Below are 21,893 nucleotides of genomic sequence, written 5' to 3'. Positions count from 1 at the left end.
AATCACTTTGAGCTGTTTCCCAGGAGGAGATTCATACGTGGAATGAAAAACAGCAAATTTATAGTTATTTATAATTAACCCTGCCCCTTGTTTGTGTGAACCCGCCTCTTCTCAGTGCACCATGTGTCAGTCATTCCTCCCTCCCCATCTGCCTCACTCTGCCCAACAGTAGGACCGGGCCTCTTGACTTAGGGGAGAGGGGATGTGTTTTTCATGTTTTCATCTCAGTTTATCAGCATGAGGGAAGGCACACTTACTTTCTCAATAAGTAGGTCTGGCAGTGAGTGTAGCTGTGTCTGGTGCCTTTCCGCCCAAAGGGTGGCATTTCCAGATAACTTGTGATGTGCACGAGTGGTGAAACCACAAGCATAAAAAAGGGGGAACTAACAAAAAAGGAGTAAATCTTATTCTCAACGGGGGCCTTGCGTGACTCTGTTTCTCCGCCTTGGCAGGAGGCAAGCAGACAGATATTAGCAATATTCCAGCATCTCTGAAACGTGGAACCATTCCCACACCCATCAGTCTTCTGAATGCAATTGTCATTCTCCTTATGGGAACAGGCAGTCGATAACAACCACTTCCTCTAGATTGCTTCCGACATAACCGTCTGCAAGTAGCTACGGGGTTTCAGAACGCAGCAGGTCCTGCATCGGGTTGGGTGGAAGAAATGCTGTGCTGGGGGGAAAATGGATCTTTTGCTGGTGTGCAAGTGAGGAAAGCTAAGGTTGCTTTTCTTTCCTTTTAATTCTTTTTAAACAAAAGAATCAGCTTCTGCAGCCCAACAGCGGAGGGGTTGTGAATCCAAAAAGCCTGACATTTGAAATATTGCTGGCATTTGCGGGGCATCGTTTGCTCGGCAGGATAAAGGAGACCTGTGCACTGAGACCGGGTGGAACCTCTTTGTGGAGTAAGTACATTATAAACCATTATTTCCTTCTCCTTTCCCCTCCCCAACAAGCCTCGCCTATAACTAAACATGCAGAGCTTAATTTAATCCAGGGAAAGTCCCCAGTCTGTGGCAGGGATGGGGAATCTCAGGGATGTGAATGTGGGTCCCCGTGTCTTTCAATGTGGCCCCCAGGAGCCTCCCCAGGCCACACCCTCCTTGAACTATCATAATGCCTCTTAGTTGCCTGGATAGAGGTATATGCATACAAAACCTTCTGACTTTTCTATTGTGGGAAACATGCAGCTTCCTTTGCAAAGAGAAGATTTGCATCTGTTGCTCTGCTTACTTTTACGCCGGGCCACACCCACCACAGCAAGGTGGTCTCCAGAAGGCGACTGAAAGACGTTCTCCCTCCACCCACAACCCACCCCTCATCGTGCTATGAGACCGTTTTAAAATTCCAAGCATTAAGTCTGGCTATTCTCAGGCAAATAATGAGAGTGTTTCAGAGCCTGTGCAGAATGCCCTTCTCATGCCATGGAGTAATCCAAGCCGTATGCCCACCCCCACATGTCTGAGATTAGGGTGTGACCTTTGAAATCAGGAGTGGCATATATTTCTGGCTGATTTTTTCCTTTTCTCTAGAAAAGAGATTACTGAAAACATTGAGTTTCAGGTGGAAAATTGGCCTAGAGGTGAAGCAACGGTCTCTCTGTGTGTGCATGTTTATGCTGAATGTGTCAGATTTATGCCTGTCATGCGGTACCTCTTTTCTTCCTAAAGCTCCAGGTACAGATCAGTGATGATGATGATGATGATGAGGCACATAGTTGTAAAAAAACATATTTTTGGCCTCTCAGGTTCCACAGTTGAGCCCTGGAGCGCTTGAAAGAGGTTATAAGAACATCAGATGAGTCCAGTTGTTGCATCAGGCCAGGATCCTGTTCCCACAGTGGACAACCAGCTGCACCCCAGTGGGAATCCCATAAGCGGGGCTTGAGCGTAACAGCAACTCTCCCTCCTTGTAGTTCCCAGGAACTGGTATTCAGAGAGGTCTCCAACAGTGGAAGGAGAATATAGCCATTGTGGCTACTAGTAAACACTGATAGTCTGATCCTTGGTGAATTTTTTTAACCCTCTTTTAAAGTCCGGGGGTCATCACAACATCAGATTGTGCGGCTCACATGAAAAGCCTCCTAGCCCCCCTTGTTTTCCCTGCTCGCTGTCATTATATCTGAAGCCTCACACGCTTTCAGCAGGCATGTGACATGAGGCACTCTTGATAATGAATGCTGCCGTTGTAACTCCATTAGGTATTGCATCTCAAGAGGCAACGCCCTCAGCCGCATCCTCTTCCTAGTTTCTGTCTGAGTGGGTCGGAAGCTTGTCGTTGCAGATGGCTCTCAAAGCATTGCTCAGCAAAAAGACGAAGCACTTCAGAATCAAAATGCTATTACGCAGTTCACAGGGCTGCCAAACAAAAAAAGAACAATCCGTCTCATTTGGAATGGGGGACAAAACAAGAGTCAGTTCGCCTTTAGGCTCCCTCTACATTACACATTTAAAGCAGCACCAGACCACTTTAAACAGTCATGGCTTCCCACAAAGAATTATGGGAAGTGTAGTTTATTAGGAGTTACTGGGAGTTGTTGCGAGACCCCTGTTCTCCTCAAAGAGCTTCAATTCCCAAAGCTCCCTGGGAAGACGGATTGATTGTTAAACCACTCTGGGAATCGTAGCACTATGAGAGGAATAGGCATCTCCTAACACGGGTGGCACTGTGGGTTAAACCACAGAGCCTAGTGCTTGCCGATCAGAAGGTCGGCAGTTCGAATCCCCGTGACAGGGTGAGCTCCCGTTGCTCGGTCCCTGCTCCTGCCAACCTAGCAGTTCGAAAGCATGTCAAAGTGCAAGTAGATAAATAGGTACCGCTCTGGTGGGAAGGTAAACAGTGTTTCCATGCGCTGCTCTGGTTCACCAGAAGCAGCTTGGTCATGCTGGCCACATGACCCGGAAGCTGTACGCCGGTTCCCTTGGCCAATAAAGTGAGATGAGCACCACAACCCCAGAGTCGGCCACGACTGGACCTAATGGTCAGGGGTCCCTTTACCTTTACCTTTAATGATTCTTGGCATCCTTAACAAACTGTAGTTCCCAGGACTCTTTGGGGGAAACCACAGCTGTTCAGACTGGTATCATAGTGCTTTAAATGTGTAGTAATGTATAGGCAATGCACTTTATATGCATTGTTGTGATTTCAGTGTATAGTGCAGATTTGGCCTTAAAGGAGAAACTGCCTAAATCACACTTCCCAACATCTAATTTCCTTTAACCCAAGGGTTGTAGAAGTCCTTTAAATAAAACCCACACCCTTAAGGGGAAGACCCTCACCCCAACAGCCAAGGACTGAGCATTCTCAGTAGCCACGGGTGTTCAATATCAGTTGGAAAAGAAAAAGAGAAAACTCAGGTTGTGGATGGTGGGCAATGGAATATCCTGCTTTGAGATAATGGCTATGTACAAGATCTACTACAGAAGCCACAAACAGAAAACTCTTTCAAATTGTGTCCAAAATGAAGTGTCGGTGATGTTACACACAAGATCAAACTTATCCTCCTTGATATCTAACCCTTGAGCGTAACATCCAACTTACCTTTGTTGATATCTACAGGAGCCTGGCTAAAGAAACCTTTAAAGACTGAATCTTCCTTTTGGACACAATTTGAATGAGTTTTCTGTTTGTGGCTTCTGTAGTAGATCTTGTACATAGTTCTCTCAATTTTTGGATTATTAATATAAGATTTAGAACGTAGAATGGTTTTCTAGTGTTTTATGTGCTGCTTACTTTATACTGGTCTATTAGGAGAACTGGCAGCATAGGTTCATTTCTTCAGTACTTGAGATAATAGCTGGCTTGAACGCTGAAAATGAGCATTCCTGTGAGGAGGTAAGGACACACCGCAACATTTCATTGCAGCATGCACAAGTTACTGGAGATGGGGGCTTTCACAGCGCCCTTGGTATGTGAATGGCAGATTTTAACCAGGGAGTTTCAGGCTCATAGCTTACAGTGAGGATCTTAATGCTTAGGGCTAGTTTGTGCAGATGGAGATGGTTTTTAAGGTATTTAAGTTTCCGTATACATCTTCTGTTATGCGCAGTTCCATGCACCTGGACCTCTGAATATGCCAGACCTTTTTTGTAATGTACTTTTCTTTGTAATCCCAAGAGCTAGAATCTATTCAGTCTATTTGCTGTAAATCAAATAAACCTTCTTGTGATGATCTATTCTCTTGCCAGCACTTTCAGTGGCGTGATGCATAACTTACCAATACTGGAGATAGATGATGGCACCTTGGACAATGTGGAGGCAAGGGAAAAGAAGGCAGTTGGGGGAAAAGGAGAGCCACGGCCCATGGAAACCTCCTATGAGACGGAACGTCCGCCATCTCCAAAGATTAGGATTAAGATTCCTCCCAATCTGAGGTAAGCAGCTGCCTTCAGGAGTCAACCCATCTACTGCAGGGATGGGAAACATCTGTGGGCCTCTGGAAGCTGGTGGACAATAACTCCCATCATGGCTGACTATTGGTCCTGCTGGCTGCTGAGCTCCTAGCCATATCTTTGTTGACACTCTCCAAGAGCTCTGAAAGGTTAATTAGACAGGACTTACCTTTGTGGAAGCCATGCTTATGTCTTCTTCTGAAATACTGGATCATCTATATGTTTGGTCATTCTATCTTTATTCATGCTTTCCACCATTTTCCCCGTGTTAATTCCCAGAGGTCAATTTCTAAAAAAATGGGGGTTAAATTGGCCACTGTCCAGTGCTCAGATATGGAGGCTGATATTACGGATTTTGTTAGAAGATCAGCAATTTCATATTTGAACGCCTCAAGAGCTCTTTGGTGAATGCTTTCTGGAACAAGTGATTTGTCCGCTTGTCTATAAGGCCTAGAAGTTCATCTCTTGACACCACCATTTGCCTCACCACCACTGGTCTGCAGAGGCTCTTTGGAATTTCAGGGTCACTCCCAGCTCTGCTTGGAGAAGTTTCCATGGATTTAACTTGGGACCTTCTGCATCCAGAGCAGGAGCCTCTACCACTGGGGTATGGTCCTTCCTGGACTATATTCTGCCTAAAGAGGGGTGTAAGTTACCTTTGCACTATGAAGCATTATAACACCACCTTAACAGCTACGGATTCCCTCCAAGAATCCCGGGAATCATCATTTGCTAAAGGTTCTGAGAATCAGGAGATGCTTAATAAAGCTACAACCCCCCCTAAGAGCTTTAGCAATTAGCTCCTCTTCTAAGAAAACTCTGGAAAATGTGAAGGGAACTAGGGTATCCTAACAATACATCCTTAACAAATGACAGTACCCAGACTGTTTAAAGGAGTACAGTACTGCTTTAAATGTACACTGCAGATTGTGGTCTTTGTTCATTCTGATTTCCCCCCCACAGTAAAGAGAACACTTTTAACAAGAGCCGCCTCTTTGGTGCTATTGTAAGGGGGAACCCGGAGGAGCTGGAAGGACTGGGGGACTATTTGCGAAAAACCGGCAAATTTCTTACCAACTCTGAGTACACAGGTAGGCATGAGCCTGAGAGCTAGGGTTTTTGCTAAAAAAAACCTTCTCCCTGATGTAAGAATAGGCAAGCTTCTCAAGCTTCATAGAACTATTCACAAGATTGATGAGGACCATCAGAGTGCAGAGGACAGATAGTGATGTTTGGAGCAGGGAAATGTGATTTACTGTACTACACATTACAGTGGTACCTCGGTTAAGTACTTACTTTGTTCCGGGGGTCTGTTCTTAACCTGAAACTGTTCTTAACCTGAAGCATCACTTTAGCTAATGGGGCCTCCTGCTGCTGCTGTGCTGCTGGAGCACGATTTCTGTTCTCATCCTGAAGCAAAGTTCTTAACCTGAGGTAATATTTCTGGGTTATCGGAGTCTGTAACCTGAAGCGTATGTAACCTGAAGTGTATGTAACCCGAGGTACCACTGTATTTTCTCAGGGAAGTTGTGTTGTTTTAAACTAACTAACATTCACATCTGGAGGTTCTTTGGAATTGTAAAAAAAAGAAGTTAAAAAAAGAAGTGGTTAAAATCAGTGCAGTTTTGAAATGTTAGTTTTCCACCTTGATCCAATTGTATCCAGATTTAGACCAAAACCTGCTCTTTGATCTCATGAACCATCATGCAAAAATCGGTTAAAATCAGTGCAGTTTTGAAATGTATATTCTGTTACACCTGATTCAAAATGGTGCTCAACAGTATCTGAACAGTATCTGAACAAACCTGCTCTTTGGTCTCAGGGAACAACATACAAAAGTTGGCTATGGTATTTTAAGGGGGGGGGGTCCAAGCACATAGAGAAAAGACAATTTCCCAAACTATAGAGTAGATTGGTGGTTCCCATCATTTTTGGTATGGCAACCCACAAATCCAAATTTATTTCCTATGTTGACCCATCCATTTACTGTCAACCGAATGTGGGACCTTACACAGGATTCAAACCTGCTTGGGTTTTCAACCCCACAGGTTGGGAACTCTGTAGCAGAGGAAATCATAAGGGCCCATAGCACAGTTACAGGTACAGTTATCTGCTTTGATTGCAGAAGGTCCCTGTTTCAATTCCTGGTATTTCTGGTGAAAAGATCAGGGAGCGCATAATGGGCAAGAGGAGAAGTTCCATTTGATTCACAAATGCAAACAATACATATGCAAATTTAAAGCATCTATGTTCTTTGAAATAGGCTCTTCCCTGAATATTTGAAATGGATGGAGTTGCTTATATGGCACCCCAGCATGAAGTCTGCTTGATCTTTATGCACCAATTTTGTGAGGAAATTATTTATCTCTGTTCCTAGATTGCATATTAAATATTTTCATTTTGCTCAACTAGTGCTTTTGACCTACAGGGACACAGTTCAGCTGTGTTTCAATATGACGGAAACTTGAGACAATTTCCAAGATTCAGGGATCCTCTCGCCCTCTAGAATATATTGGAACAGGATCCTTAGTCTAGGATCCAGCTCTTCTCAGAAGACATTATAAGATACACCTCCTGCACCCCTTTCATTGGATATTCTTAAAGCATTTGATAGACTTGAATGGCCCTATATGCTGTCCTTGTTAGGAAAAATAAATGCACTTCTCCAAACAAAGGATGGAAATCCCTTCTCTTCCAGATGGAGAAACGGGCAAGACCTGCTTGATGAAGGCCTTGCTGAATTTAAAAGATGGGGCAAACCCCACCATCCCTTTGCTGTTGAAGATAGACCAGGAGACCAAGAACCCAAGGCCTCTGATCAACGTAGCTTGTAAGGATAGCTTCTATAAAGGTGAGGACCTTGGGGTGGGGAGACAGCATTAAAAAAAGAACTCCTCCACTCAGGCGTAGGAGAACATGCTTGTTTTCTATGTTTGACTTCTTTAATGAATTTTTTTCATGCCATTTTTGTTCTGCTAGGCCACACAGCACTCCACATTGCCATTGAGGAGAGGAATCTAGATCTGATCAAGCTCCTGGTGGAGAACGGTGCTGACGTCCATGCCAAGGCCTGTGGAAAGTTCTTCCACCAGCAGGAGAAAGGGGCATGCTTCTACTTTGGTAGGTTGATACTGTGTGCCTAAAGTCTGCTGTCACAAATTCTTGAAGTGGGTGCTCAGTTTTTGTAACTTGTGCCAAAAGCAGCCATACCTCTCCCAGCTTTGCTTCCGTTCATCTCCTTCCTCCTCCAGGTGAGCTTCCCCTCTCCTTAGCTGCTTGCACCAACCAACCAGAAGTGATCAGGTATCTCTTGGATAACCCTCATCAGAAGGCCAACCTGGCAGAGCGGGATTCCCTCGGCAACACAGTCCTCCATGCCTTGGTAATGGCGGCCGATGATGCGGATGAGAAGAACAGGGAGCTGGTGATCGGGATGTACAACAAGATCCTGATGCACAGTGCTACGCTCAACCTGAGCCAGAAACTGGAGGATTTAATCAACAGGAAAGGCTTGAACCCTTTGACCCTAGCCGTCAAGACTGGAAAGATAGAGGTAAGTCAGTTGGGAGCTTATCATAAGCTGCATTTCTGAGCTGAGGAACCTGTGACCTTCCAAGATGTTGTTGGACTCCAGTTCCCATCATTCTCCTGGCTGTTGGCTACACTGGCTACATGGAGACAGAAGTCCAACAATATCTGGAAGGCAGCATCTTCATGTTATGCTAGCAGAGATTCAGGCCACACAAGATAGGTCAATGTTGTCAACCTCCAGAACCGGAACAGCTGACAGGTGGCAAAGAGAGATCCCCAGCCGCGTCCTGCCTTAAATAGGCCACGCCCCGAGAGCCAGCCGATTGGCTGGCCAGAAGGTGACGTGGCCGGGTATCCTCCCAATCGCATGTGGGCTGGGCTGTGAAGCCCGCAACCCCACCTTCTCTGTAGGGCGGAAGTGGCTTTGTCAACCTCCAGGTAGGAGGCTGAAACTGAGAGGGCAACTTGCAGAAGACAACTTAAGAATATTTGTACCATGGGATACATGATTTCACAACTCCATTACAGTGCACAAGCTTGAATATCATGTCCCAAGGATAGCGAGACTCAGGCCCAGGATGCAGGTGCAGTTCTTCAAGGCTCTTTTTCCAGCCCTTGGGACTCTTTCTAAGCCACACCCCTTACTGGCAGAGATGTTTTGGTCTGGGGGGGTCACAGGAGGTCAAATACCCATTATAGAAGGGTACCGGTGTCGCCGTCGTCTTCTTCAGTATCCCAGAGCTGCCCAATCAGCATGAAATGGGAACTTTTTAGCCACTGAGAAGAAGTATTCCCACCCTTTGTGCTGAATGGAGCCAATCAGAGTGGAAGGAGGTAGGCCAGCCACTCAGGATGGGCTCCTAAGGTCACTCTGGAGAAGACATGCCGGTAGAACACTGAGGAGTTGTTGGTCTGTGTTGTTGTTGTTGTTGTTGTTACACCACCATTCATGCGAAGATCACAGGGTGGTTTACAATATAAAAAATACAAAATACATAATATAACAACGGAAAAAACAAAAACAAAAACCTCTGGCATTTAAAAGGCCATAGATTGTTTAATTAGCCAAAGGCCTGGCTGAAGAGAAATGTTTTCACCCAGTGGTTAAAGGTGTGTAATGAAGGTGCCAGGCAGGCCTACCTGAGGAGAGCATTCCACAAATGGGGAGCCACCAAAGAAAAGGCCCATTTTCATGTTGTCACCCTCCAGATCTCTCATCGAGGGAGCACACAAAGAAGGGCCTCAGATGCTGTCTAACTATTTATAAATGTTGGAAGGCAAAACTCAAAGAAGATTCCTCCCCCTTTTCTGTCCTTCCTAGATCTTCAAAAACATTATTCACCGCGAAATCAAAGACCCGCAGTACCGTCACCTTTCACGGAAGTTCACTGAATGGACCTATGGGCCTGTCCACATCTCTCTCTACGACCTGACCTCCATTGACAGCTATGAGGAGAACTCTGTGTTGGACATTCTTGCCTACAGTAGCGATACTCCGGTGAGATGATCCACAAAGGTGACTTGTCTGCTTCAAAATAATCCCTGAGGGAGATCCTTCAGTTCTCTCTACAGCTAGGCTTCTCTCTTCAGATTTTCTTGGTGCCATCTTTGTTTTCTTTTCAGTGCTCTGCACCCATCATTTTTTTTTAAAAAAAAGTTTACACAGGCCCCTTATGTTCTTGATTTATTCTTTGAAGAAGTCTACACAATAATAATTTTTTTGTGGTCTTCCCATAGGCACCTGGTTGGTCGCTGTGTGAAACTAGATGGGCCGTTAACCTAATTCAGGAGGGCTACTCTTGCCTTAGAGAGTCTTGATTTGGTGCCTTTGTGGATACTTATTTTGGGAAAACAAAATAAGTTACCCTGATTGATGGCCTCTCCCCATAAAAAGCTGTAATATAAAATATAGGATTAGCCTGGAAAATGTTATCCATAGCACCATGCCCTACAGAGTATCATAGGACGGTGACCCACTGACGGCGAGCCCCAACATTTTCTGCTGTTGCCATTCTCAGTGCCATAACTGAAGCGCAATCACAATTATGCACTACTAACTTCTTGTAAAGATTTGCATGTTTTTCCTGTCCTGTCTATAAGAATGAACACTGTACCAGTAGGTTTATTTATCTCTGTTTTGATGGCACTGTTGTGGCATTCTGATGCCGATTTGCACTGTTGTACATGGCTTAGAACATTTTAGATGATTAAGCAGTTTAATACCTTTAAGTAAAGAAACACACACCAGTATAGGCCTCTTCGTTGCGCAAAACCACAATTTATTCAGCCAACCTGTTTGCAGGCTGAAGAAGCTGTGGTTTTGTGCAACTTGGAGCAGGGCTAGGGTACCCTGTGGCCCTCCAGATGTTTTTGGGCGCCAACTGCCAGCAGCCTCAGCATGGCTGAGGGATGGTGGGGGCTGAATCAATGAATTATTTTCATTCTTTATTTCTCCGACATACAGAAGCGGTACAAGATGGTGGTCCTGGAACCTATAAACAAGCTTCTTCAAAGCAAATGGGACTCCTTTGCTGCCATGAGATTTTACATCAGTTTTTTCTCCTATGTGCTGTTCATGTCAGTGTTCTCAGCTGTTGCTTATCACCGGCCTCTGGAGGGGAAGGTAACAGCAGCTTTGGGGCTTGGGGGATACAGAGAGGGAGGCAGAGAGAGGAGGCGGGTGGCTCTCTAGGGCAGAAGTGTGGAAGCTCCCTGTTTGTTCTACAAGGCCCTTTTGGACCAAGCCGCACCCACCTGCCCATACATGATGTAGGGTAAGGGTGGCAGAGAGATTCAATTCAGCTTGCGCTGAAAGGCAAACCTACCTAATTTCCACTTTCTGAACTGAAATGCAATCATCCTTTGAAATCTACACTTGTCCAAATCATTCACTGCAGTTCTGCAGCCAAGCAACGTGTACAAAAGATGAACAAGTGTGCACTATTATGGATATATCAGGGGAAGATGACATACAAAAGTTTGTTATGTTAGGGACGAGGGACGGTTGATGTGCCAAAATCTGCATTTGAGGCAAAAATTGCCAGCAGAGATTCACATGGATAAATTTTCATGATGTCTTTAAAAAAATGAAATTAATTTTGATGAGATTAAAAATAAATAAATCGTAAGCAGATGCAGAAATGTGGAGAACTAGAATAAAGACTGGAATAAATGAGAAACCGAGAGAAGCTGAAACTGCCAGATCTGTCCAAGTCATATCTGGTCAAAAAGGAACTTGTAAGCACTGCTGACCAGCTGGTCAGTGCCGACAGAGTCCTGTGCAGCACTTTGCAAGCCCTAACAATCAGCTGATTGTCACTGCTTTTATCTTCCTCAATTACTTATGTACCTCCCCTTTCTTTTTTCTTGTATCATCCCAGCCTCCTTTTCCAGTGTCAAATGCTGCCGGAGACGTATTGTGGCTCATTGGCCAGGTCATTGTCTTAATCGGAGGCGTGTATCTCCTTTTTGCTCAGGTACAACATACTCTTCATGCTCTTCCTGCTGCTGTTTGGGATGTGTTTGATGTTTTTTTGCGTCTTAGGTTGGCTACAGAAAGCCGGCAGAAAATAGGACTGGCTCCAGAAATGAACAGCATCAAATATTTCATTTTAAAAGAATTAACAAAATATATACACTACCCTGGTTTGCACATAACCATGGTTTGTTGAGCCTAACTATAGCTAGTTTGGACATATGAGCCTACCACAACAGTCTGATTTTTCTGCCAAGCAAACACAATGTATAGCTTTGGTTTGTTGTTGGCTTATAAACCATGTCTTCATAATGCAACACCTCAGTTGCATACATGTTATTCCTTGTCTCCCATGGCTGCCTGCCCAGTGCTGAAACACAAGGCTGCAGTCGAATCAGTTGAAAATCTGGGGTGAGGATAGAAAGTGGTGAACCATTAGGATGGTTTAATACATTGTGAAGGAGGATCCTTTTAAATCAACCAGATTATCCACTAGGAACCCTGCAGTTGGGTCCTGAGTGCAAAAGCCAACCTAAGATTCCCAATAACTGGATTTCAGAAGCACACTGAAGAAGAAGAAGAGTTTGGATTTGATATCCTGCCTTTCACTCCCTTTAAGGAGTCTCAAAGTGGCTAACATTCTCCTTTCCCTTCCTCTCCCACAACGAACACTGTGAGGTGAGTGGGGTTGAGAGACTTCAAAGAAGTGTGACTGGCCCAAGGTCACCCAGCAGCATATATATATTTAAAACACTATATATATAGTGTGGAGACGAATATAGTTGTTCGTCTCCACGCTAGAGGGGCTGGCGAGTAAGCTTGTAAATAAATACCCACTCAGCTGCTTACCCATTTACTGCTCAGTGATTTCTTTTTGTACCACCACCAGATGGTTCAACCTGCTGTACAGAAGTGTAGTGGTCCAGGGTCAAGGGCATAGCTGCCAACTTTTCCCTTTTCTTGCGAGGAATCCTATTCGGAATAGGGGAATTTCCCTTAAAAAAGGGAAAACGTTGACAGCTATGGTCATGGGGAGAGGGGCAAATACACCTCATTACAGTGGTACCTCAGGTTAAGTACTTAATTCGTTCCAGAGGTCCGTACTTAACCTGAAACTGTTCTTAGCCTGAAGCACCACTTTAGCTAATGGGGCCTCCTGCTGCTGCCGCGCTGCCGGAGCACAATTCCTGTTCTCATCCTGAAGCAAAGTTCTTAACCTGAAGCACTATTTCTGGGTTAGCAGAGTCTGTAACCTGAAGTGTATGTAACCTGAAGCATATGTAACCTGAGGTACCACTGTATTTCTGCAGCAGGGTCTCAGAAGGACTCCTGTCTCCAGAGTCCTAGGGTTGCTCCATCAGTATGAAAGGGTGTATATACACAGTATGCCTGTGTATATACATAGAAAATAGTACACCTGGCTGAAAGGTGACACGTGGGTATCTGCTCTGATCATTGCAATGCATCACTAATTAATAATGTATAATTTTAGAAGGTTGTGTAGACTTAGTTGTGACTATCGTGAAGGGATCTTGCACGTCTGAATTTGCCACTGCACTGTTGCTGCTGTATTGACAAGAGTGTTCTTGTCCATTTGCTTTTTAGACCATTTACCTGTGGAGAAGACGCCTGTCACTGAAAAGTCTGCTTCAGGATGGCTACATCGAGATTTTCCTGTATGTTGGGGGGAGGCATGTGGGCAAGAGGCCATTATGGGTGGAGGTGGTTTACAATTCAAAAGTTCTCCCTGTTTTGTTTGCGGAGGAGAAAGGAAGCCCAGAATCAAGTGACGCTTTGGCTAATCTACACAGAATCCTTGATGGATCCATCATTTTATAGGGGGTAGCTCTGCTTTCCATACCTGCCTTGTTTTGTATAAGCTCACAAAAACATCCACAACAAAATCTCTCCCCCCCATTTCTCCCACCATAGCCTGCTGTCATGTACAATAATTTTGATTGATTCAGTTCGTATTTCAAGACATTTCAACATTTTCAGTATTTAACAATTTGCACTTTCTGAAAGAATATGAATTGAGTCCTGCAGTACAGCCTTCCTTCCAAATCTGCACTTCTCTACAGAAGTGTGCATCCTAAGAGAATTTTATTATTTATTAATTAGTATTTTAAATAGTTGTTTTCAACCATTTTTACTGATTATTTCTGTTAAGTTGTGGGTGAACATATCAGACGACACAGCGATTCTTCAACAGCTCTTGTTTATTCACAGGCCAGAACTGAACTGAGCTGAAGGGTTCAGTCAGCCTGCTTATATAGAGCTCCAGTACAACGTAACTGTAACAATTTTCTAAAACTATCCAATCACTGAACATCACTTTCGATCCCTTATTTGCATAACTATCTACAGTATCCCCCTGCTGGCCCAGGGTGAGAACTTCAGTACATAACAATGTCATTGCTTCCTGCATTTCGTAAACCACTTTGAGTTTTTTATTTTTTTGCAGTCAAGCATTAAATATGGTTTGTTCTTGCTTCATCTCTCATGGTTTGTCCGGCGGGGGGTGCAAATCACAAGCCCAGCTTTGGACGTAATGCATTCTCCAAGCCATGGCTTAGCTCTGGATCGAGGGAGGAGTGAAGAGGCTGCAATTTTTCCTCTTCTCACTCATTCATGCTTAGCTGGGGCACGTGGCTTAGCTTTTGTGTGTTAGGCAGGCCAAAGAGACTCTTCTATGCCACAAGGAAGAATTCTGCCAGGTATATCAAACAGATTTTGCATGCCTTATTTGTAAAGGAAACCTCTAAGCGGGGATCATCTCTGCGTCCCACTCATTTTCTCACAGGCTGTTGCAGTCAGTGACCCTGCTGGTTTCGGCAGTGATGTACCTTGCAGGCCTGGAAGATTACGTGCCTTGGATGGTTTCTTCCCTCCTGCTTGGCTGGATAAACCTGCTGTATTACATGCGAGGATTTCAGCAGACCGGGATCTACATTGTCATGATACACAAGGTTGGTAGAACACCAATCCAATAAAAACTGCTAGCATCTTCGCAAAGCAAAGTCTGGTTTCAATCCAGTCCTTCTCCTGGCCTAGTAGGAATCATGTCACCTCAGTTGTGAGGCTGGCCCTGCTCTTAGGCCCAAGTTCATCCACTTGAATTTCATGCCGGGGCAAAGATCTGAACCTGGGTCTCTTCCCATTCTTAATTTCTATACTCTTATCCACTACACCATGCTGTGGTCCCTTGATTCACTTATATCCTGCTCTGTGTTCCAGGCTATTCTGCGGGACGTCTTCCATTTCCTCATGGTCTATTTGATCTTCCTCTTTGGCTTTTCAACAGGTGAGTCTCTACTTGTCCCAGCAGGAAGCGCTGGAATGGGTGGCAGCAGCCAGAATTCTACCTGTATTTTGGGACTGGATTCTGGTACAAACAAGAGATATTTTCAAGGTCTCTAAGGGCCTCTTGGTTTGAATATTCTGATTTATCATTTCAGCCCTTGTCATACTTACCGGGGAGCCTCCCCAGCCAGTCCAGAATGGGTCTTCCCTCGTCAACAGTGATGACAAAGACCAAGTCAAGTATGCTGGGCTCCTGCAAACTTCCCTGGAGCTGTTCAAGTTCACCATTGGGATGGGGGAGTTGGAGTTTCACGAGAACCTGAAGTTCAGTTACTTTGTGATGCTCCTCCTTCTCTTCTATGTCATCATGACTTACATCCTCCTTCTGAACATGCTGATTGCCCTGATGAGCGAGACGGTCACCAAACTCTCTGGACACAGTGAAGGCGTTTGGAAGCTGCAGGCAAGTCCAAAACCACTGGGCATTGCTCATTGCTTTGGGAAAATAAAGCTATTGGGTGCAACATACAATGGCTGAAAATAAATAAGTACACAAATTCCTGGCTCCTCACTCTCCAACCCTTGATCCCACTCTGACAGCTGTCTGTTAGCTCAGCTCTGACGAAGAATTCACACATAAGGAACAAGATCAGATTTAAAGCCCATGTAGTTCAGTATCCTGCTCCAAAGTGGCCAACAAAGTCTATAAGCAGAACAGCAGTTCAGGAAATCTCTGCTTCCTGAAACCCAAGAGAGCCACTGCTAGATGGACCAATGTCAAATTAGTGTATGGATCAAAGAGACAGATCTCCCCTATAGATCTAAGGTGGTGGGAAGGTAATTGTGAGATGTACATTCTTCCTTTATTGCATCCACAGAGAGCGATTGCTATTATGGAGTTGGAGAAAAACTGGCTTTGGTATTGGCAGAAGCCCAAGAGATCTGGTTGCCAGCTGTCTATCGGCTCTGAAGAAGAGAAAGATAAGAGATATTTTTTCCGGTGAGTTCGGCCATGCCCCACACTGTTGCAAACCCATAGGGCACCTTATGGTCGACTAATGTGCAATGCAGCACAATGGTGACGAGGTGGATTCTCTATTGTAGTTTGTTACGTATTGATACAGCTCCGTCTATGTATGTCAAGATTGGGGAAACAAACAATTATGCCAAAAAAGCTACACAGCTAAGCAATATGTCGACTGTATATTTGCTCCCAGCTGAGTGATGGGATTCAGGCGGTTCATTGTTCATTTGTGTTTGTATGTGTTTTGTAGTGTGGAAGAGGTAGATTGGGATAACTGGAAGAAAGAATTGGGAACCCTCAAGGAGGATCCTACAGACTCAGACCACAGTGAGATAGTGTCAAAAGGTAAATAAAGAGCAAAACCCAACTCCAGACATGGGTAACCTATGATCGTCCTTATGTTATTAAACTCCAATTCCCGTTAGTCACAGTTAGTATGTCCCGTGGTCGGGGTGGTGGAAATTGTGGCCCAACAAAATTTGGATGGCCACAAATTCCCCATCCCTCTGTTACTCAAAAGGTTTGCTTACCTTCCTGCCTTCAGAGCCATTAATGCATCATCAGGGAAACCTCTGTGGCATGAGAGGTCATTGGACAGCACCACAGGGCCATGCCAGCTGGTGGTGATGCTGCTATCAGGAAACTGGTCCCAGGGGAAAGTCTCATATCTGCCCATCTCAGCAGCTGAATGAATTCATCTGGCAAAAAAAAAAAAGGAAATTAAAAAAACCAAAAATAATATTCTTGAAGTTATACCCACTCTTTCTAAACTTACTAGAGTTTCTGCCCTTGAGAAATCTTTTTAGTAGACCCAGAAAAAAGAAATTTCAAAGTTCCTTGCTTGCAGCATCAAATGCTACTGAATAGGAGTCAAGTATACAAGGCAGATATATAGAGAAAGAGATAGAGATATATATTCAATCCCATATTCCCTGATCATAGGAACCTGACTTTAGACTGACTTGATATATCTGTCCATGTAACCCATCTATATTCTGACCAGCAGTGGCCCTCCAGGATATAACAGAGAGAGAAGTCTTAACCACTACCTGTTTCCTGATCATTCTATCAGGGGATGTCAGGGATTGACATCTGCAGTATTTCCACTAAAAATGAAAGAAGGTTCTAGTCCTCATGGTTCTGAACAAAGGGTTGACATAGCAGCATACGGAACTGCCTTATAGTAAATCAGACCACTGTTTCATCTACATTGTCTACTAAATGAGTAGCAGCACCTCACCTGGCAACAGGCAAAGGGATGCCAGGCATTTTGGTGTGTGTGCTTTTTTTAAAGTGTATTATTATTATTATTATTATTATTATTATTATTATTATTATTGAAAGAACACCATAAAATAACTATGAGGAAAATGCTATTCGGGGGAAGGTATATGTGCTCTCTGCTCTCTTTTACTGCAAACTCTTTGAGGCGCCATCCTTCCAGACAAAAGTATACATAGAGTTTTACACCACAAGCATCAGCATGCAGTGACAGGCAGAAAGATTTCAGGAGATGATGCCAGGGACTGAATTCTACATACGAAGCAGGCGCTCTGCGGCCCAGCTGTGGCTCCTCCTAACCATAGTTGTCAATGTTTCCCTTTTTAAAAGGGAAATTCCCTTATTCCGAATAGGATTCCTCGCAAGAAAAGGGAAAAGTTGACAGCTATGCTCCTAACCCATTTGCCTGGGCACAAAAGGTTATCTGTTTGAGGACTTGCTTGTCCCTGCTGGACAGGCTTGACAGATGCTTCCCCCTTCTTCTGTTTCCTGTTCCAGGGAAGCGTCTATGGAGCTGGGTATCACAAGGGATGACAAACATGGCGGCGTCAGACGCAGAGGAGGAGCAAATACCCTTGCGTGACAGAAGTCAGTGAGTGAGAGAAAGCCACAAGGAAGACGCGGTGAATTCTTCGGGACACATTAACAGCGACGTTCTTTAAGCTGTGAAGTGCAAGAGCTTAGCTGGAGCAGCCTGGCCACCGTTAAGGCCGTGACTCAGACCCAAGTTCCATGCCATTTACAGATTTGTGCTGACAGTCTTGCCTTAGATGAAGGATTATTCCGTCTCCTGTCAGAGTCTCAGCCTAAGAACTGAGGAAGAACCTGGCCGCAGGATCAGGTCCATCTAGTCCAGCATCTTCTTCTCACAGTGGCCAACCCCAAAGCAGGACATGAGTGCAAAAACACTCTGCCCACCTGAGATTCCCAGCAACGTTTATTCAGATGCATCCTGCTTCTGACAGTTTAGGGAAAACATAGCCATTGATATCCTCCATGAATTTCCCTAATCCTTATTTAAATCCATCCAGGTTTCTGCCCATCGCTACCTCTTGTGGGAGCGAATTGGCTGTTTTTTAGTCAACACCTTGCAAATGAAAATGGACTCAACACCTTTTCTGATCTCCTGGCCCCCATTTTTGTTTTCACTTCATTGTGTAACAACCTAACTCACACTTCCTGAAACAATCACGGGTTGAAGGACAGCTGTCCTATGAAATTTGCACTTCTCTGAATTTTCTGATGTTGGTTGACGTATGTGAAATTGGGCAATACAGAAAGAAGCACCTTCGTGTCCTTGATCCTATTAAAGACTTCTTCAAAATAAAATTCCAAAGGGACTGTCTGGCAAATAAAGGAATGAAGAAAATTTGTATTGCATTTAAATCATACACTTTACTTAGTACTGAACTGTCAAGCTGCAGGCAGGGGGTAAAAAAACCTGAGGTTGTATCTGCCCTCATGTTCAAACCACATCTAAGTAACATGTATTGTGCAGAAAACTAAACTCTACTGAGCGTATTTGAGGGGTTCCTTAAGTCAATGAATAGAAACCCAGGAGAAAAGAAAGGACACTATACATTTTCAATAGCTAAGGGAGAATCCTCATGAAACTAGAATCAGGAAAAGCCCATTTTGTAGTTTCATGCAGCAGGGTAATTCTAATCCATCCTCTAGAGGAGCCCTAAAACGCCTCATGAGGTAATTAAATGAATTTATTTATTTCATTCTAAAGCTATTTAGAAAGACCAGCTGCCTTTGCAGATGCCTCCACATACTGATTAATTTTATTTCATAAAAACTATACACCTATTGGTTGTGGGGTTTTTTATACAGTATAAAAAAAACCAACCTCAAAGGGTCTCCCTTCTTTTTGTAAACCGCTCTGAGGTTTTTTTCTTACGATCAAGTGTATATAACTAAGTAAGCTACCCCTCATGGGGGGAAGCGAGGGAGAGACAGCCTTTTGAATCCTCATGAAAAACAATTTCCAAGGGAATAGGTGTTTATGCACTTATTTGACAGCAGCCCTCGAGAGGCTCTAGCCTTGGAAACGTTCCCTTGGCCCTTCATGGCTTGTGGGGAGAGAAAAGGCAGCTCTCTAAAGGGAACCATTCAAGCCTGAGATTCTGGCACTGCCATGAGGGCGAGGAAGGAAAATGGCGGGAAAACTGCTCAGCTAAAGGACTACTCCCATATCTAACCCTGTGGGCGAGGGGCAGGATCCTGAGGGCTCGCTTTTGGAAGTCCCTGGACACAATCCACACTGCCTTTCCCAAGTGTCATGAGCGGGGTTCCTCAGCATTGCTCAGCCCACTCCCTGCTCTAAGGCGTCCGCCACAGCTGTTATACTTTTGCCTGTTGCTTCTGCCATCTTTTGCCAAGATGGCCGCCCAGGAGGGGTCTGGTCAAGCTCCCATGGCTCTGCCTTTGACAGTGCCCAGGGCTTTTAAGGCAGGGGCTTCACATTCACCAGCTCATAATTCAGGGATGGGTGTGTGTGTGAGGAATGCTGCTTTCTGTCAGTTACGGGTTTTTTCCCCCTCTCATGGGTACACTCCCTGCATTTCCAAAGAAGTAAAGGACTCCCTCCCTCACAAAGGACGTGTTGAATTTTTCAACTTTCAAATTCCAAAACTGCAAGCTGATAAAGAGTTGTAGCACGACTTGGGGGAATTCAGAATATATTTCGGTTACATTAATATGATTGAGTAAAGTGTGTGCAAAATCATTACAAATGATTGCCAACTACTTGCTGCTATATTATAAATTATTGTTACTCGTATTATTTAGCATGACCTGACATTAACAGGAGGTAAAATTAAAGTTCTTTGGCTTTCCAAAACCAGTTGATGTGCTTCTTCATGCAATGTAGACTTACCAAGTTGAATGTTGTCCAGTCGCAAAAAATAATAGCAGACTGGAATCCCTCACACCCCAAAAACTATCTATCTATCTATCTATCTATCTATCTATCTATCTATCTATCTATCTATCATCTATCTATCTAATTTTTATTTATTTTCCATTTAATATTATACATTCACATCATTGTTATCCACTTTACTGCTTTGGCTCTTTAGAGCCTATTGACTTCCTTCCCTTCCGCCTCATAGCTTTCAAAATTAACCTTTATATCATTGCATTTTGTATGTTTTCCACTTCTAATTACACTCATTACAAAACAGATCAAAATTTAAATAAAAATAGAAAGACAGAAAATTTCTCATTACAAGTCTTCAGACAGCCCTGCTAGTGATGTTAATTGCTTACAATAATCTTTCAAATATTGTATAAATTTACTCCAGTCCTTTTGGAATACTTGATCATGCTGGTTTAGGATTTTTTTCTGCCAGCTTCGCTGGTTCTGCAAAGTCCATCATCTTCGTCTGCCACTCTTCTCCAAAAACATATTTTTTAAGACCCCTCACTGAAGTAATTTGCAAAAATTGTTTCACCCCCTAAAATGACACATTCTCACAGTAAAACAGAAGGGGGAGCTCCTTTTTATGGAGCTCCATGAAAGGAAAGAGTTGGCACTCTCTGGGAGGTATAAGAGAAGGCAATCACACAAATCTCCCTCATGTGGCGCTGCTGTGAGGGTCTCCTTCCTCTCTTGTCATTATGGAGCCAGCTAAGAGATGTGCTAAAGGCATAGCTGTCAACTTTTCCCTTTTCTTGCGAGGAATCCTATTTGGAATAAGGGGATTTCCCTTAAGAAAAAGGGAAACGTTGACAGCTTTGGCTGAAGGGACACATGGTGCTGCTAGCACTTCGTCCTGAAGGGAAGAAGGACCACTGCCCGCTTCTGATGCTTCAACATCTAAACCTCTTTGAATAGGAGGACAAAATGGTGGTGGTTCAACCTTAACCAAGGTTCTGGCCTCCTGAAGCTTTTTCATGCTGGCAAAAGCACGGAGGGTGTAAATTAGCAGCTTCCTGAATCATATAGGATTGTAGAGTTGGAAGGGACCCACGAGGGCCGTCTACTCCAACCACCTGCAATGCAGGAATCTCAGCTAAAGCATCCATGACAAGATGGCCGCCCAACCTCTGCTTAAAATTCTCCAAGGCCACAACCTCCTGAGGGAGTCCATTCCACTGTAGAACAGCTCTTGCTGTCAGAAAGTGCTTCCTAATTTTTAGCCGGAATCTGCTTTCTTACAACTTGACTCCATCGGTTCAGGTCCTACCCTCCAGAGCAGGCATGTGTTGGATTTCAGAGCCTACAAAGAATGCCTTTCCCAGGGGGCTAACCAGGTTGGGATAGCTGGCTTGTTGGTTTTTGAATGTCTTATGTAGATTTTTCAATTTCGTTGTTCTGTATGGGGCAATGACAATAAAGGTTATCGTATCGTAACAAGGTTTGGCTTCAGGATTAAGGGCAATGTCCCGATCAACAAAAAAAGAGTGATGGTAACATGGGGTATCTTTTATTTTTTGAATGTCTTATGTAGATTTTTCAATTTTGTTGTTCTGTATGGGGCAATGACAATAAAGGTTATAGTATCGTAGCAAGGTTTGGCTTCAGGATTAAGGGCAATGTCCCGATCAACAAAAAAAGAGTGACGGTAATATGGGGTATCTCTTATTTCTTTATTTCATGAAATTTATCAACCGCTTGATTGCAGGTAAAACCTCAAAACCTTTACAAAAAGAAGAAAAACAGCAAGATGTTTTTAGCAGGGGTGGGGAGTATGATGAAGGTGCCTGCAAGACATCATTAGACAGGGAGTTCAAAGGTTTTGGTGTTGCTACACTAAAATATCAAATTCTTACTAATGAGGAACGGATATTATGTGGAACCTATAACAGTTCCAGTTCTACAGATCGAAGCAGTCATGAGGGAATATATGGAGTAAGGCAATCTTGCAGGTAGACTGGGA

General features: G+C 44.0%; 1 protein-coding gene across 2 annotated transcripts; it reads left to right on the top strand.

Annotated features, from left to right (window-relative positions):
• The first annotated feature begins 453 nt into the window (after positions 1 to 453).
• On the top strand, positions 454 to 18,393 carry LOC309357821 (transient receptor potential cation channel subfamily V member 2-like). 2 transcript variants are annotated; one of them, XM_081890348.1, is made up of 17 exons: positions 454 to 907; positions 1,535 to 1,678; positions 4,190 to 4,375; positions 5,357 to 5,484; positions 7,092 to 7,244; positions 7,373 to 7,513; positions 7,645 to 7,946; positions 9,246 to 9,422; positions 10,389 to 10,547; positions 11,305 to 11,400; positions 13,005 to 13,075; positions 14,203 to 14,368; positions 14,637 to 14,703; positions 14,858 to 15,165; positions 15,581 to 15,702; positions 15,977 to 16,071; positions 17,506 to 18,393. In XM_081890348.1, the coding sequence occupies exons 3-17, from the start codon at positions 4,206 to 4,208 to the stop codon at positions 17,601 to 17,603; spliced, it is 2,253 nt and encodes a 750-aa protein (XP_081746474.1). In that variant the 5' UTR covers positions 454 to 907; positions 1,535 to 1,678; positions 4,190 to 4,205; the 3' UTR covers positions 17,604 to 18,393. The 2 variants fall into 2 exon arrangements, with proteins under 2 accessions (XP_081746474.1, XP_081746473.1); XM_081890347.1 differs by lacking the exon at positions 1,535 to 1,678 and having other exon boundaries at positions 455 to 907.
• Positions 18,394 to 21,893: the final 3,500 nt, after the last annotated feature.

The sequence above is a fragment of the Podarcis melisellensis genome (assembly GCF_964234715.1).
Source record: "Podarcis melisellensis genome assembly, chromosome: 15".
NCBI lineage: Eukaryota > Metazoa > Chordata > Lepidosauria > Squamata > Lacertidae > Podarcis > Podarcis melisellensis.
The sequence above is the reverse complement of the archived record's forward strand: the minus strand, read 5'-3'. Positions and strand labels throughout refer to the sequence as shown.

Coding starts and splice junctions, on each gene's coding strand:
- LOC309357821 (XM_081890348.1), top strand. CDS start 4,206: ATGCATAACTTACCAATACTGGAGATAGATGATGGCACCTTGGACAAT. Junction 10,548..11,304: donor ACCGGCCTCTGGAGGGGAAG/GTAACAGCAGCT, acceptor GTATCATCCCAG/CCTCCTTTTCCAGTGTCAAA. Junction 13,076..14,202: donor GGCTACATCGAGATTTTCCT/GTATGTTGGGGG, acceptor ATTTTCTCACAG/GCTGTTGCAGTCAGTGACCC.